This window comes from Agelaius phoeniceus, chromosome 6, assembly GCF_051311805.1.
Source record: "Agelaius phoeniceus isolate bAgePho1 chromosome 6, bAgePho1.hap1, whole genome shotgun sequence".
NCBI classification, from domain to species: Eukaryota; Metazoa; Chordata; class Aves; order Passeriformes; family Icteridae; genus Agelaius; species Agelaius phoeniceus.
Genome location: NC_135270.1, coordinates 59,314,299 through 59,327,444, shown reverse-complemented (window position 1 = coordinate 59,327,444; position 13,146 = coordinate 59,314,299). Strand labels below are relative to the sequence as shown.

The 13,146-nt window shown below is 53.7% G+C and overlaps 2 protein-coding genes across 2 annotated transcripts; both read left to right on the top strand.

Moving 5' to 3' along the window:
* The first annotated feature begins 1,996 nt into the window (after positions 1-1,996).
* On the top strand, positions 1,997-3,544 carry LOC129121880 (inositol 1,4,5-trisphosphate receptor-interacting protein-like 1). The gene has a single exon (XM_054635389.2). The coding sequence runs from the start codon at positions 1,997-1,999 to the stop codon at positions 3,542-3,544; it is 1,548 nt and encodes a 515-aa protein (XP_054491364.2).
* A 4,612-nt stretch (positions 3,545-8,156) lies between these two features.
* Positions 8,157-9,704, top strand: LOC129121884 (inositol 1,4,5-trisphosphate receptor-interacting protein-like 1). Its single transcript, XM_054635394.2, has one exon. The coding sequence runs from the start codon at positions 8,157-8,159 to the stop codon at positions 9,702-9,704; it is 1,548 nt and encodes a 515-aa protein (XP_054491369.2).
* Positions 9,705-13,146: the final 3,442 nt, after the last annotated feature.

The window sequence follows — 13,146 nt, the reverse complement described above, 5'->3', positions numbered from 1 at the left end:
AGAGAAAAGCTGCTACCCATCAGTGCCTTGAACTGAAACATCGTAACAGGGCAAAGAGATGTGCAAAGGCACAATTTTGAGTTCCATGTAGGCAGCACTGAGACTAGACCACTCCAATCCAGGTGTACAATATGGCAAAAGCCACATGTTTTCCTGGGGGGGAAAAAGCTTCAAACAAAACATTACAAAGACCCCAAAATCAAAGAGTAATGTTTGAGGTTTTTTTGATTGATGGCTGAGAGAAGCAGCTGTGCAGTGCTGATTGTGCCTTCTCTGCATACTCATCATCATCTATGCTTGTCTCAGGGGTCTCCAAAGCCAGGTAATCATTTCTTCCTGCTCCAGCCTGTGCTGAGACCAAGCAGCCCTGGGGTGCCCAGGCCCGTTAGCAGGAGAGCTGGTGAAAGTCACTGCCAGGCACACGGCCTTCCCCTCCAAGGCTCCAGAGACACAAGGGCAGAAAGCTGTAGCCTAAGCTGCATTGCACTTGCACCTTTGTTGGGCCTGTCTGCCCTCTGGCATCCCTCAGGTTGGCGGTGTAAATCTGAGCTGCTTCCACAGGGAATTCAGGGTTTGCCCACACTGGGGCCTTACTGAAGGCAAAGGCCACGCAAGGGCTCTCTCCCTTGTGCTGCCCGTGCCATGGAAGGCCCCAGAGCAAGAGGGCATTTCTTGGCTGCTGAGACCCCTCTTGACACTCTGGCCTTGCAGGTTAGCAAAATCCACACGGACATACGGGGACATTCAGGCATTGACTTTCACTCCTAACCTTTCCATTCTCTACAAGGAAAATTCTGATTTTTCCTTCTGCTCGGAAGGCCACGGATTCCCTTGGCTGACGTTTTTGGCACAAAGGTTCTCCTCACATGGAAACCCTTCCGGGCAACCTGAAATTCTTCTGCCCACTGAGAACCCATTCTGTCCCACTGGAACATGGGAAGGGCAGTGCAAAAGCCCCACGTTTCTCTCCCCTGCCAGGAGCTGGTTTCAGAGCTCAAATGCCGGACACGATACTGATGGCCCCAGAAGGGAGGTTGTAGCTTAGTGGGAGTCATTCTATCAGCCCAGGGAACAAACAGTATGAGCAGAGGAAAATGACCTCAAGTTGCGCTAGGGGAAGTTTCGATTGCATCTCTAGGAAATATTCCCTCAAGCAAAAGGTGTCAAGCTTGGGAATAGGCTGCCTAGGGAAATGGCTCGAAGTGACCACCCTCAGAGAGGTATAACAGTCTTGTTGATGTGGCATTTGGGGACCTGGCTGATTGGAGCAGTAGGCAGTGTTAAGTTTGCAGCTGCACTGTGTGATCTTCAGGGACTTTTTCAACCGCGCTGACACCTAGATTTCAGTGTAGCTCAACCAGTGAGGAGTCAAAGCTGAGAGTCAATGATCCTCAAGGGGGCCTTCCAACAGGGATGTCTATGAGATTGCCAGTAAAGGGCAGATGAAAAGAATGACAAAAAGAGAGAACAATGGGAAATCCTTTGGAAAAGCTTCCCCCAAGGGCAGCCCTAAGCAATACACCAGGGCCACTCTGAGTGCCCGAGCCAGGAGTTGGCTCAGGGCAAAAGGGTGGGGCTGGCTGTGTTGTGACATGCTGTGACACATGTGACATCACGGGGGACATGTCACAATGGGGGCAGCTCTAAAAGGCCCCAGCAGGTAACGCTGGCCATGCATTGCTTTGGCAAGCGGTGAGTGCACACGTGGCGGGGAGGCTGGGCTGGGAACAAGGGCTGGGGCAGAAATGCTGCACCTGGGGCTGGGTTCTCCTTCTGCAAGCAGGGACAGTCCCCCATGGGAGAGCCTTGGGCGGGACACAGGGCAACGGCTGCTGCTGCTGCTGGGGCACTGAGACAGGCCTTGCTGCCTGCATGCTGTCTGTGGCCCTGTGCTTCCTGTGCCCAGATCCCTGAGGATCCTGTTCTCTATCCAGCAAGCAGCAGTTCCCTCCCTCCCCGCCCCACTCACAGACTTCTCTCCCTCCTCCTGCAGACCATGGATCCCATAGTGTTCTTTTTCATGCTCTTGAAAAGCCTCATCCAGTACCCACAGCCCGTGGCTGAGGGATTGGATGAGGAAACACGTCTGCGCATGGAAGTGCGTGCCAAACACCTGGAACGGGAGAGGCTTCAGCTGGAGCAGGAGGTGGAGCGGCATAGGCAGCAGCAGGTGCAGTTCTTGCTGCTCTTAGCTGTTGTTGTGGTCCTGGTCTACATCTTGGTCCTGTGGTTTATTGGGTGGAAAAGCAGCCTGAGGAGAGAGGAGGATGAAGAAGAAAACCGTGGTGCAAATGAAGAGGAAGCGGGCAATGTTGCTGCAAACGAAGAAGACGATGTTGGAAACGAAGCTGTCAATGAGGCTGAAATTGCAGCAAACAACGATGTTGCACTTGCAGTCCAAGTAGAAGATGATTTTGACGATCGCGTTGGACGAGTTATAATGCAGCGCATCCGGTGGCCTGTACAGGACCTGCAGAGAGGCTGTCAGTGGACAACTAACCTGATGGACAATTACGCGGTTTATTTTGGACACGTCTTGTCAAACAGTTTCTACCCAGTCCTGCAACGAGCCATCGGGGTGGGCAGTGCCTTTGAGGGCTGGAGTCCCCGTGAGGAGGACGTGGTGTACCGCGTGCTCATCCCCATGACTCCTCCCCGAGGCCACAGCTTCCACCTGGAGCTGGACAGTGCAGGGCAGAGGCCCGTGAGGAACTTCCGTGTCCGCGTGCAGCTGGAGTGCACCTGCAGGAGGGAGCAGCAGGCTGAGGACATGCTGTGCTTCCTGCACCACCCTGAGGAGGAGCTGAGGAGGAATCAGGGTCCCAGCCTCCTGCACACCCTGTGCACCGGCTCCTACCTGGACGTGCAGAAAACTGCCCGCTGGTTCTACCAACTGGTGAGAGCAATCTGGCCAGCTTTGCCTCAGTCACACAACTGGCACTTAGTGCTGCTGCCCTCCACGCGCTCCTGCCAATTCAAGGTGACCAACGGCAGGGAAAGCTTCAGGATTGAGATGCTCTTCGGGGTGCGGAGAGACGACTCAGCCGTCTTCGTCAGCAGCCAGACCAGAGAGGCCCACACAGCAAGCACAATCTGGCCCGAGTCTTATGCTGTGGCAGAGGCTGAATTCTTCAAGCACATTGCCAGGCAGGCCCCTCCTGACAGCTTGCACCTGAAATGCCTGCAGTTCTTCACCCGACTTCCGCTGGGCTTCAGCTTTTCCACCTACACCATGAAGACCATTGTCATGCACCTGCTCAATGTCATCCCCGTCTCAGCGTGGCGCAGGAGAGACCTCCTAGAACGACTGCAGGATATCATCAAGAGCCTGCGCTTCTGTGTGCAAGCCAAACGCCTCAACCACTTCATTGTGGGGAACCCGACGCTCCCTCAGCACATCCGTGTACCTGCAGATGTTCAAACGTGTGGGTCGTACAATCTTCTCCTTCGCCTGGCGCAGCAGCCGGACGCCCACGCCCAGGCCATCCATGAGTACCAGGTTCTGAAAAGGTGGTACAAAAGAATCCTTCTTGCTGAAGATTGACCCAGTGAAGGGGAGGAGTCGTGGCTGTGAGCACAGAGCTGTGCTTGTGCTGTTCACAGCTGGCAGCAGAGAACCACCTTGCAGTCCAGATTTGGCTGAGAAGAGGATGCGTGCAAAGGCTCTGGTGAAGGTCCCACTGGCTCTCCTGCCGCCTCAGCAGGTGGAGGGCCCTGGGTGCTTTTAGACTAGGTCTTTCTGTAATTTCATTTTCCAAAAAAAGCACCCAGACCGCATTCAGCCCTGCTTACCACTACTCTCCCATGCCGGAAAAAGCACATGAAGAGAACACGTGCAGGGCTAAAGCCTCCAAAGCTGACCTGCAACATGCAGTCTTCCCTGGCCTTTGAAAAGGGGCAAAATCTAGAGCATGGGAGAAGTCTGAATGTGGGACAGAGAAAGAGAAAAAAAATGGGGCAAAAAGGACCAAGAGAAAAAGCGAGCGCTGCTGGCCGAGGATCAATCAACGGATGGAGGCTCTCTATGTTCCTGGAAGGGACGCCTTGACGTCAGCGTTGGAACAACGGCGTTGGAGCTGGCCGGAAATTTTGTATACAAAGGAATCCAGAGTTTTATTTCATAGATATATAGTGTATTCCTATTATAGACTATAATATTTATAAATTATATATACTACTAAACTACCATAAACCAAAACAGTATACTAAGAGAAATAATATAAAATATATGAAATATGTAGTTATGATGTAAGGGTAAGAAGTAATTTTAAAGAGTTGAATATGTAATTATGTGTAAATACTAACAGTAGAGGGCATATTTAGTGTCACTATCTGTTATGACACATATTGTTGCTTTTAGTATGTTTATGTCTGGAAGGTGTTCCATAAAAGAGAGATATTTATAACATAGATAAGATACATATGATATATACATGCTGTTAAAATTAGATTTGAATAGAACTGTGTAATATGTATTATACACCCTATGCCTGTATATATTACCCCATGCCTATAATCTATTAGAATATATTACGTTACTCATACAATTTTTAGATACATATATAGCCATATCTACTGTCCCTATCTGTTGGGAACCATATATATGCCCTATAGTTAGCGCATTTAAGAGCGGTGAGCTGGAAAATTCTTTGCTCTTGTTTCAATAAAATGCAATTTTACAGGATCTTGCTGTAGTGCAAGACTTTATTGATCTCAGCAAGGCCTAGAGTAGTGGTAAATGTCACCCACTGTGAATCTGGGATCTTGAACAGACGCCTTGAACTCAACCAAATGGAGAGGGCTGAATTGGCTCTAAGCAGAAATTAAGCCAAGCCAAGCCAGCCCCTCAGATGACAGAATCCCAGAATGGCCTGGCTTGGAAGGGTCCTTAGAAATTGTCTTGTTCCAGCCCTGCTGCCAAGGGCAGGGACACCTTCCGCCAGGCCAGGTTGCCACAAGGCGCATCCAAGCTGGCCTGGAAGACGGCCAGGGATGGGGCAGCCACAGCTCCTGTGGGCAGCGTGGGCCAGGCCTCAGCAGCCTCTGAGGCCAGAATTCCTTGCCCATCTCCAGCCTAAGGCCGCCCTGTGTCGCTGGGAAGCCACTGGCCCTGGCGCTGTCCCTGCGGGCCCTTGCCAACAGCCCCTGTGCAGGTCTCTGCTGGCTCCCGGGCAGGGACTGAAAGGCCACAGGAAGGCGTCCCTGGAGAAGGCCTTGGAGAGCGCTGGGGCCAGGAGTGCCGCCATGAGGGCAGCAAGCGGGGCCTGGGCTGTCGGTGCGTGTGGGAGGGCACAGGGCGGGCACTGAGGCCCTGCCAGCTGGAGCTGGGAGCTCTGCAGGGTGGCCGGCAGAGAGGCCTGGGCTCCCGCAGCTCTGCAGCCCTCACGGCTGAGGCAGCTGCCCGGGCACAGCCGGCTGGGGACACGCGGCCGGCCCGGGGACACCCGCAGGGGGAGCCGGCTCTGGGGCCAGCCCAGGCCGCAGCAGGGAGCAGCCCGTGGGGCTGTGCCCGGCCAGGGAGCGGCTCTGTCCGGGGACAGGGCTCCGGGAGCAGGGCAGCAGGGCCGGCAGTGCCGGGCACAGACACAGGGGCACACATGGCTGCAGCCACAGTCAGGATCACGCAGGAGCCTTCTCGCTCTCTGCAGCTCCCACACAGCAGGGTGGGGCTGGTGCAGGTCAGCCTCTGCTCCCAGGAACCAAGGGAGAGGACAAGAGGAAATGGCCTCACCTTCAGCCATGGGAGGCTTAGACTAAGTTTTAGGGAAAAATTTCTCCTCTGAAGGTGTTGTCAAGCACTGGCACTGGCTGCCCGAGGAATTGGTGCAATTGTCCTTGCTTGAGCCACTTCAGCAATGTGTGGCAGCGGCACTCGGGGACATGGTTGCGAGTTGAACTTGTCTGTGTTAGGTTTGTGCCCTGCGACTTGATAGCAGGACCAATGTGGAGTGGGACACAGCCCAGCTGCTGGCAGCTGTGAGCTGACTTATTCCGTACAGATGAGCCTTCCACCATGGCGAGCACCAGTGCTGGCAGCCGAGCCACTGGCACCATGCCACCTTACACTGCTGCAGAAGACTTGAAGGCTCAGGCTGTGTCACAGGAGGGGGGTGGGTGGCTCTCCCAGCTCTTGAGCTCAAGGTGAGAGGAGAGAAAAGCTGTTACCCATCAGTGCCTTGAACTGAAACATCGTAACAGGGGAAAGAGATGTGCAAAGGCACAATTTTGAGTTCCATGTAGGCAGCACTGAGACTGGACCACTCAAATCCAGGTGTACAATATGACAAATGCCACACGTTTTCCTGGGGGGGGAAAAAGCTTTAAATGAAACACAACAAAGACCCCAAACCCAGACAGTAATGTTTGAATATTTTGTGATTGATGGCTTAGAGAAGCAGCTGTGCAGTGCTGATTGTGCCTTCTCTGCATACTCATCATCATCTATGCTTATCTCAGGGGTCTCCAAAGCCAGGTGATCATTTCTTCCTGCTCCAGCCTGTGCTGAGACCAAGCAGCCCTGGGGTGCCCAGGCCCGTTAGCAGGAGAGCTGGTGAAAGTCACTGCCAGGCACACGGCCTTCCCCTCCAAGGCTCCAGAGACACAAGGGCAGAAAGCTGTAGCCTAAGCTGCATTGCACTTGCACCTTTGTTGGGCCTGTCTGCCCTCTGGCATCCCTCAGGCTGGGCGGTGTAAATCTGAGCTGCTTCCACAGGGAATTCAGGGTTTGCCCACACTGGGGCCTTGCTGAAGGCAAAGGCCACGCAAGGGCTCTCTCCCTTGTGCTGCCCGTGCCATGGAAGGCCCCAGAGCAAGAGGGCATTTCTTGGCTGCTGAGACCCCTCTTGACACTCTGGCCTTGCAGGTTAGCAAAATCCACACGGACATACGGGGACATTCAGGCATTGACTTTCACTCCTAACCTTTCCATTCTCTACAAGGAAAATTCTGATTTTTCCTTCTGCTCGGAAGGCCACGGATTCCCTTGGCTGATGTTTTTGGCACAAAGGTTCTCCTCCCATGGAAACCCTTCCGGGCAACCTGAAATTCTTCTGCCCACTGAGAACCCATTCTGTCCCACTGGAACATGGGAAGTGCCGTGCAAAAGCCCCACGTTTCTCTCCCCTGCCAGGAGCTGGTTTCACAGCTCAAATGCCGGACACGATGCAGATGGCCCCAGAAGGGAGGTTGTAGCTTAGTGGGAGTCATTCTATCAGCCCAGGGAACAAACAGTATGAGCAGAGGAAAATGACCTCAAGTTGCGCTAGGGGAGGTTTCGATTGCATCTCTAGGAAATATTCCCTCAAGCAAAAGGTGTCAAGCTTGGGAACAGGCTGCCTAGGGAAATGGCTCGGAGTGACCACCCTCAGAGAGGTATAACAGTCTTGTTGATGTGGCATTTGGGGACCTGGCTGATTGGAGCAGTAGGCAGTGTTAAGTTTGCAGCTGCACTGTGTGATCTTCAGGGACTTTTTCAACCACGCTGACACCTAGATTTCAGTGTAGCTCAACCAGTGAGGAGTCAAAGCTGAGAGTCAATGATCCTCAAGGGGGCCTTCCAACAGGGATGTCTATGAGATTGCCAGTAAAGGGCAGATGAAAAGAAGGACAAAAAGAGAGAACAATGGGAAATCCTTTGGAAAAGCTTCCCCCAACAAGGGCAGCCCTAAGCAGTACACCAGGGCCACTCTGAGTGCCCGAGCCAGGAGTTGGCTCAGGGCAAAAGGGTGGGGCTGGCTGGGTTGTGACATGCTGTGACACATGTGACATCACGGGGGAGGTGTCACAATGGGGGCAGCTCTAAAAGGCCCCAGCAGGTAACGCTGGCCCTGCATTGCTTTGGCAAGCGGTGAGTGCACACGTGGCGGGGAGGCTGGGCTGGGAACAAGGGCTGGGGAAGAAACGCTGCACCTGGGGCTGGGTTCTCCTTCTGCATGCAGGGACAGCCCCCCATGGGAGAGCCTTGGGCAGGTCATAGGGCGGCAGCGGCTGCTGCTGCTGCTGCTGGGGCACTGAGACAGGCCTTGCTGCCTGCATGCTGTCTGTGGCCCTGTGCTTCCTGCGCCCAGATCCCTGAGGATCCTGTTCTCTATCCAGCAAGCAGCAGTTCCCTCCCTCCCCGCCCCACTCACAGACTTCTCTCCCTCCTCCTGCAGACCATGGATCCCATGGTATTCTTTTTCATGCTCTTGAAAAGCCTCATCCAGTACCCACAGCCCGTGGCTGAGGGATTGGATGAGGAAACACGTCTGCGCATGGAAGTGCGTGCCAAACACCTGGAACGGGAGAGGCTTCAGCTGGAGCAGGAGGTGGAGCGGCATAGGCAGCAGCAGGTGCAGTTCTTGCTGCTCTTAGCTGTTGTTGTGGTCCTGGTCTACATCTTGGTCCTGTGGTTTATTGGGTGGAAAAGCAGCCTGAGGAGAGAGGAGGATGAAGAAGAAAACCGTGGTGCAAATGAAGAGGAAGCGGGCAATGTTGCTGCAAACGAAGAAGACGATGTTGGAAACGAAGCTGTCAATGAGGCTGAAATTGCAGCAAACAACGATGTTGCACTTGCAGTCCAAGTAGAAGATGATTTTGACGATCGCGTTGGACGAGTTATAATGCAGCGCATCCGGTGGCCTGTACAGGACCTGCAGAGAGGCTGTCAGTGGACAACTAACCTGATGGACAATTACGCGGTTTATTTTGGACACGTCTTGTCAAACAGTTTCTACCCAGTCCTGCAACGAGCCATCGGGGTGGGCAGTGCCTTTGAGGGCTGGAGTCCCCGTGAGGAGGACGTGGTGTACCGCGTGCTCATCCCCATGACTCCTCCCCGAGGCCACAGCTTCCACCTGGAGCTGGACAGTGCAGGGCAGAGGCCCGTGAGGAACTTCCGTGTCCGCGTGCAGCTGGAGTGCACCTGCAGGAGGGAGCAGCAGGCTGAGGACATGCTGTGCTTCCTGCACCACCCTGAGGAGGAGCTGAGGAGGAATCAGGGTCCCAGCCTCCTGCACACCCTGTGCACCGGCTCCTACCTGGACGTGCAGAAAACTGCCCGCTGGTTCTACCAACTGGTGAGAGCAATCTGGCCAGCTTTGCCTCAGTCACACAACTGGCACTTAGTGCTGCTGCCCTCCACGCGCTCCTGCCAATTCAAGGTGACCAACGGCAGGGAAAGCTTCAGGATTGAGATGCTCTTCGGGGTGCGGAGAGACGACTCAGCCGTCTTCGTCAGCAGCCAGACCAGAGAGGCCCACACAGCAAGCACAATCTGGCCCGAGTCTTATGCTGTGGCAGAGGCTGAATTCTTCAAGCACATTGCCAGGCAGGCCCCTCCTGACAGCTTGCACCTGAAATGCCTGCAGTTCTTCACCCGACTTCCGCTGGGCTTCAGCTTTTCCACCTACACCATGAAGACCATTGTCATGCACCTGCTCAATGTCATCCCCGTCTCAGCGTGGCGCAGGAGAGACCTCCTAGAACGACTGCAGGATATCATCAAGAGCCTGCGCTTCTGTGTGCAAGCCAAACGCCTCAACCACTTCATTGTGGGGAACCCGACGCTCCCTCAGCACATCCGTGTACCTGCAGATGTTCAAACGTGTGGGTCGTACAATCTTCTCCTTCGCCTGGCGCAGCAGCCGGATGCCCACGCCCAGGCCATCCATGAGTACCAGGTTCTGAAAAGGTGGTACAAAAGAATCCTTCTTGCTGAAGATTGACCCAGTGAAGGGGAGGAGTCGTGGCTGTGAGCACAGAGCTGTGCTTGTGCTGTTCACAGCTGGCAGCAGAGAACCACCTTGCAGTCCAGATTTGGCTGAGAAGAGGTTGCGTGCAAAGGCTCTGGTGAAGGTCCCACTGGCTCTCCTGCCGCCTCAGCAGGTGGAGGGCCCTGGGTGCTTTTAGACTAGGTCTTTCTGTAATTTCATTTTCCAAAAAAAGCACCCAGACCGCATTCAGCCCTGCTTCCCACTACTCTCCCATGCCGGAAAAAGCACATGAAGAGAACACGTGCCGTACGTGCAGGGCTAAAGCCTCCAAAGCCGACCTGCAACATGCAGTCTTCCCTGGCCTTTGAAAAGGGGCAAAATCTAGAGCATGGGAGAAGTCTGAATGTGGGACAGAGAAAGAGAAAAAAAATGGGGCAAAAAGGACCAAGAGAAAAAGCGAGCGCTGCTGGCCGAGGATCAATCAACGGATGGAGGCTCTCTATGTTCCTGGAAGGGACGCCTTGACGTCAGCGTTGGAACAACGGCGTTGGAGCTGGCCGGAAATTTTGTATACAAAGGAATCCAGAGTTTTATTTCATAGATATATAGTGTATTCCTATTATAGACTATAATATTTATAAATTATATATACTACTAAACTACCATAAACCAAAACAGTATACTAAGAGAAATAATATAAAATATATGAAATATGTAGTTATGATGTAAGGGTAAGAAGTAATTTTAAAGAGTTGAATATGTAATTATGTGTAAATACTAACAGTAGAGGGCATATTTAGTGTCACTATCTGTTATGACACATATTGTTGCTTTTAGTATGTTTATGTCTGGAAGGTGTTCCATAAAAGAGAGATATTTATAACATAGATAAGATACATATGATATATACATGCTGTTAAAATTAGATTTGAATAGAACTGTGTAATATGTATTATACACCCTATGCCTGTATATATTACCCCATGCCTATAATCTATTAGAATATATTACGTTACTCATACAATTTTTAGATACATATATAGCCATATCTACTGTCCCTATCTGTTGGGAACCATATATATGCCCTATAGTTAGCGCATTTAAGAGCGGTGAGCTGGAAAATTCTTTGCTCTTGTTTCAATAAAATGCAATTTTACAGGATCTTGCTGTAGTGCAAGACTTTATTGATCTCAGCAAGGCCTAGAGTAGTGGTAAATGTCACCCACTGTGAATCTGGGATCTTGAACAGACGCCTTGAACTCAACCAAATGGAGAGGGCTGAATTGGCTCTAAGCAGAAATTAAGCCAAGCCAAGCCAGCCCCTCAGATGACAGAATCCCAGAATGGCCTGGCTTGGAAGGGTCCTTAGAAATTGTCTTGTTCCAGCCCTGCTGCCAAGGGCAGGGACACCTTCCGCCAGGCCAGGTTGCCACAAGGCGCATCCAAGCTGGCCTGGAAGACGGCCAGGGATGGGGCAGCCACAGCTCCTGTGGGCAGCGTGGGCCAGGCCTCAGCAGCCTCTGAGGCCAGAATTCCTTGCCCATCTCCAGCCTAAGGCTGTCCTGTGTCGCTGGGAAGCCACTGGCCCTGGCGCTGTCCCTGCGGGCCCTTGCCAACAGCCCCTGTGCAGGTCTCTGCTGGCTCCCGGGCAGGGACTGAAAGGCCACAGGAAGGCGTCCCTGGAGAAGGCCTTGGAGAGCGCTGGGGCCAGGAGTGCCGCCATGAGGGCAGCAAGCGGGGCCTGGGCTGTCGGTGCGTGTGGGAGGGCACAGGGCGGGCACTGAGGCCCTGCCAGCTGGAGCTGGGAGCTCTGCAGGGTGGCCGGCAGAGAGGCCTGGGCTCCCGCAGCTCTGCAGCCCTCACGGCTGAGGCAGCTGCCCGGGCACAGCCGGCTGGGGACACGCGGCCGGCCCGGGGACACCCGCAGGGGGAGCCGGCTTTGGGGCCAGCCCAGGCCGCAGCAGGGAGCAGCCCGTGGGGCTGTGCCCGGCCAGGGAGCGGCTCTGCCCGTGGACAGGGCTCCGGGAGCAGGGCAGCAGGGCCGGCAGTGCCGGGCACAGACACAGGGGCACACATGGCTGCAGCCACAGTCAGGATCACGCAGGAGCCTTCTCGCTCTCTGCAGCTCCCACACAGCAGGGTGGGGCTGGTGCAGGTCAGCCTCTGCTCCCAGGAACCAAGGGAGAGGACAAGAGGAAATGGCCTCACCTTCAGCCATGGGAGGCTTAGACTAAGTTTTAGGGAAAAATTTCTCCTCTGAAGGTGTTGTCAAGCACTGGCACTGGCTGCCCGAGGAATTGGTGCAATTGTCCTTGCTTGAGCCACTTCAGCAATGTGTGGCAGCGGCACTCGGGGACATGGTTGCGAGTTGAACTTGTCTGTGTTAGGTTTGTGCCCTGCGACTTGATAGCAGGACCAATGTGGAGTGGGACACAGCCCAGCTGCTGGCAGCTGTGAGCTGACTTATTCCGTACAGATGAGCCTTCCACCATGGCGAGCACCAGTGCTGGCAGCCGAGCCACTGGCACCATGCCACCTTACACTGCTGCAGAAGACTTGAAGGCTCAGGCTGTGTCACAGGAGGGGGGTGGGTGGCTCTCCCAGCTCTTGAGCTCAAGGTGAGAGGAGAGAAAAGCTGTTACCCATCAGTGCCTTGAACTGAAACATCGTAACAGGGGAAAGAGATGTGCAAAGGCACAATTTTGAGTTCCATGTAGGCAGCACTGAGAATGGACCACTCAAATCCAGGTGTACAAGATGGCAAATGCCACACGTTTTCCTGGGGGGGAAAAAGCTTCAAACAAAACATTACAAAGACCCCAAAATCAAAGAGTAATGTTTGAGGTTTTTTTGATTGATGGCTGAGAGAAGCAGCTGTGCAGTGCTGATTGTGCCTTCTCTGCATACTCATCATCATCTATGCTTGTCTCAGGGGTCTCCAAAGCCAGGTAATCATTTCTTCCTGCTCCAGCCTGTGCTGAGACCAAGCAGCCCTGGGGTGCCCAGGCCCGTTAGCAGGAGAGCTGGTGAAAGTCACTGCCAGGCACACGGCCTTCCCCTCCAAGGCTCCAGAGACACAAGGGCAGAAAGCTGTAGCCTAAGCTGCATTGCACTTGCACCTTTGTTGGGCCTGTCTGCCCTCTGGCATCCCTCAGGTTGGCGGTGTAAATCTGAGCTGCTTCCACAGGGAATTCAGGGTTTGCCCACACTGGGGCCTTGCTGAAGGCAAAGGCCACGCAAGGGCTCTCTCCCTTGTGCTGCCCGTGCCATGGAAGGCCCCAGAGCAAGAGGGCATTTCTTGGCTGCTGAGACCCCTCTTGACACTCTGGCCTTGCAGGTTAGCAAAATCCACACGGACATACGGGGACATTCAGGCATTGACTTTCACTCCTAACCTTTCCATTCTCTACAAGGAAAATTCTGATTTTTCCTTCTGCTCGGAAGGCCACGGATT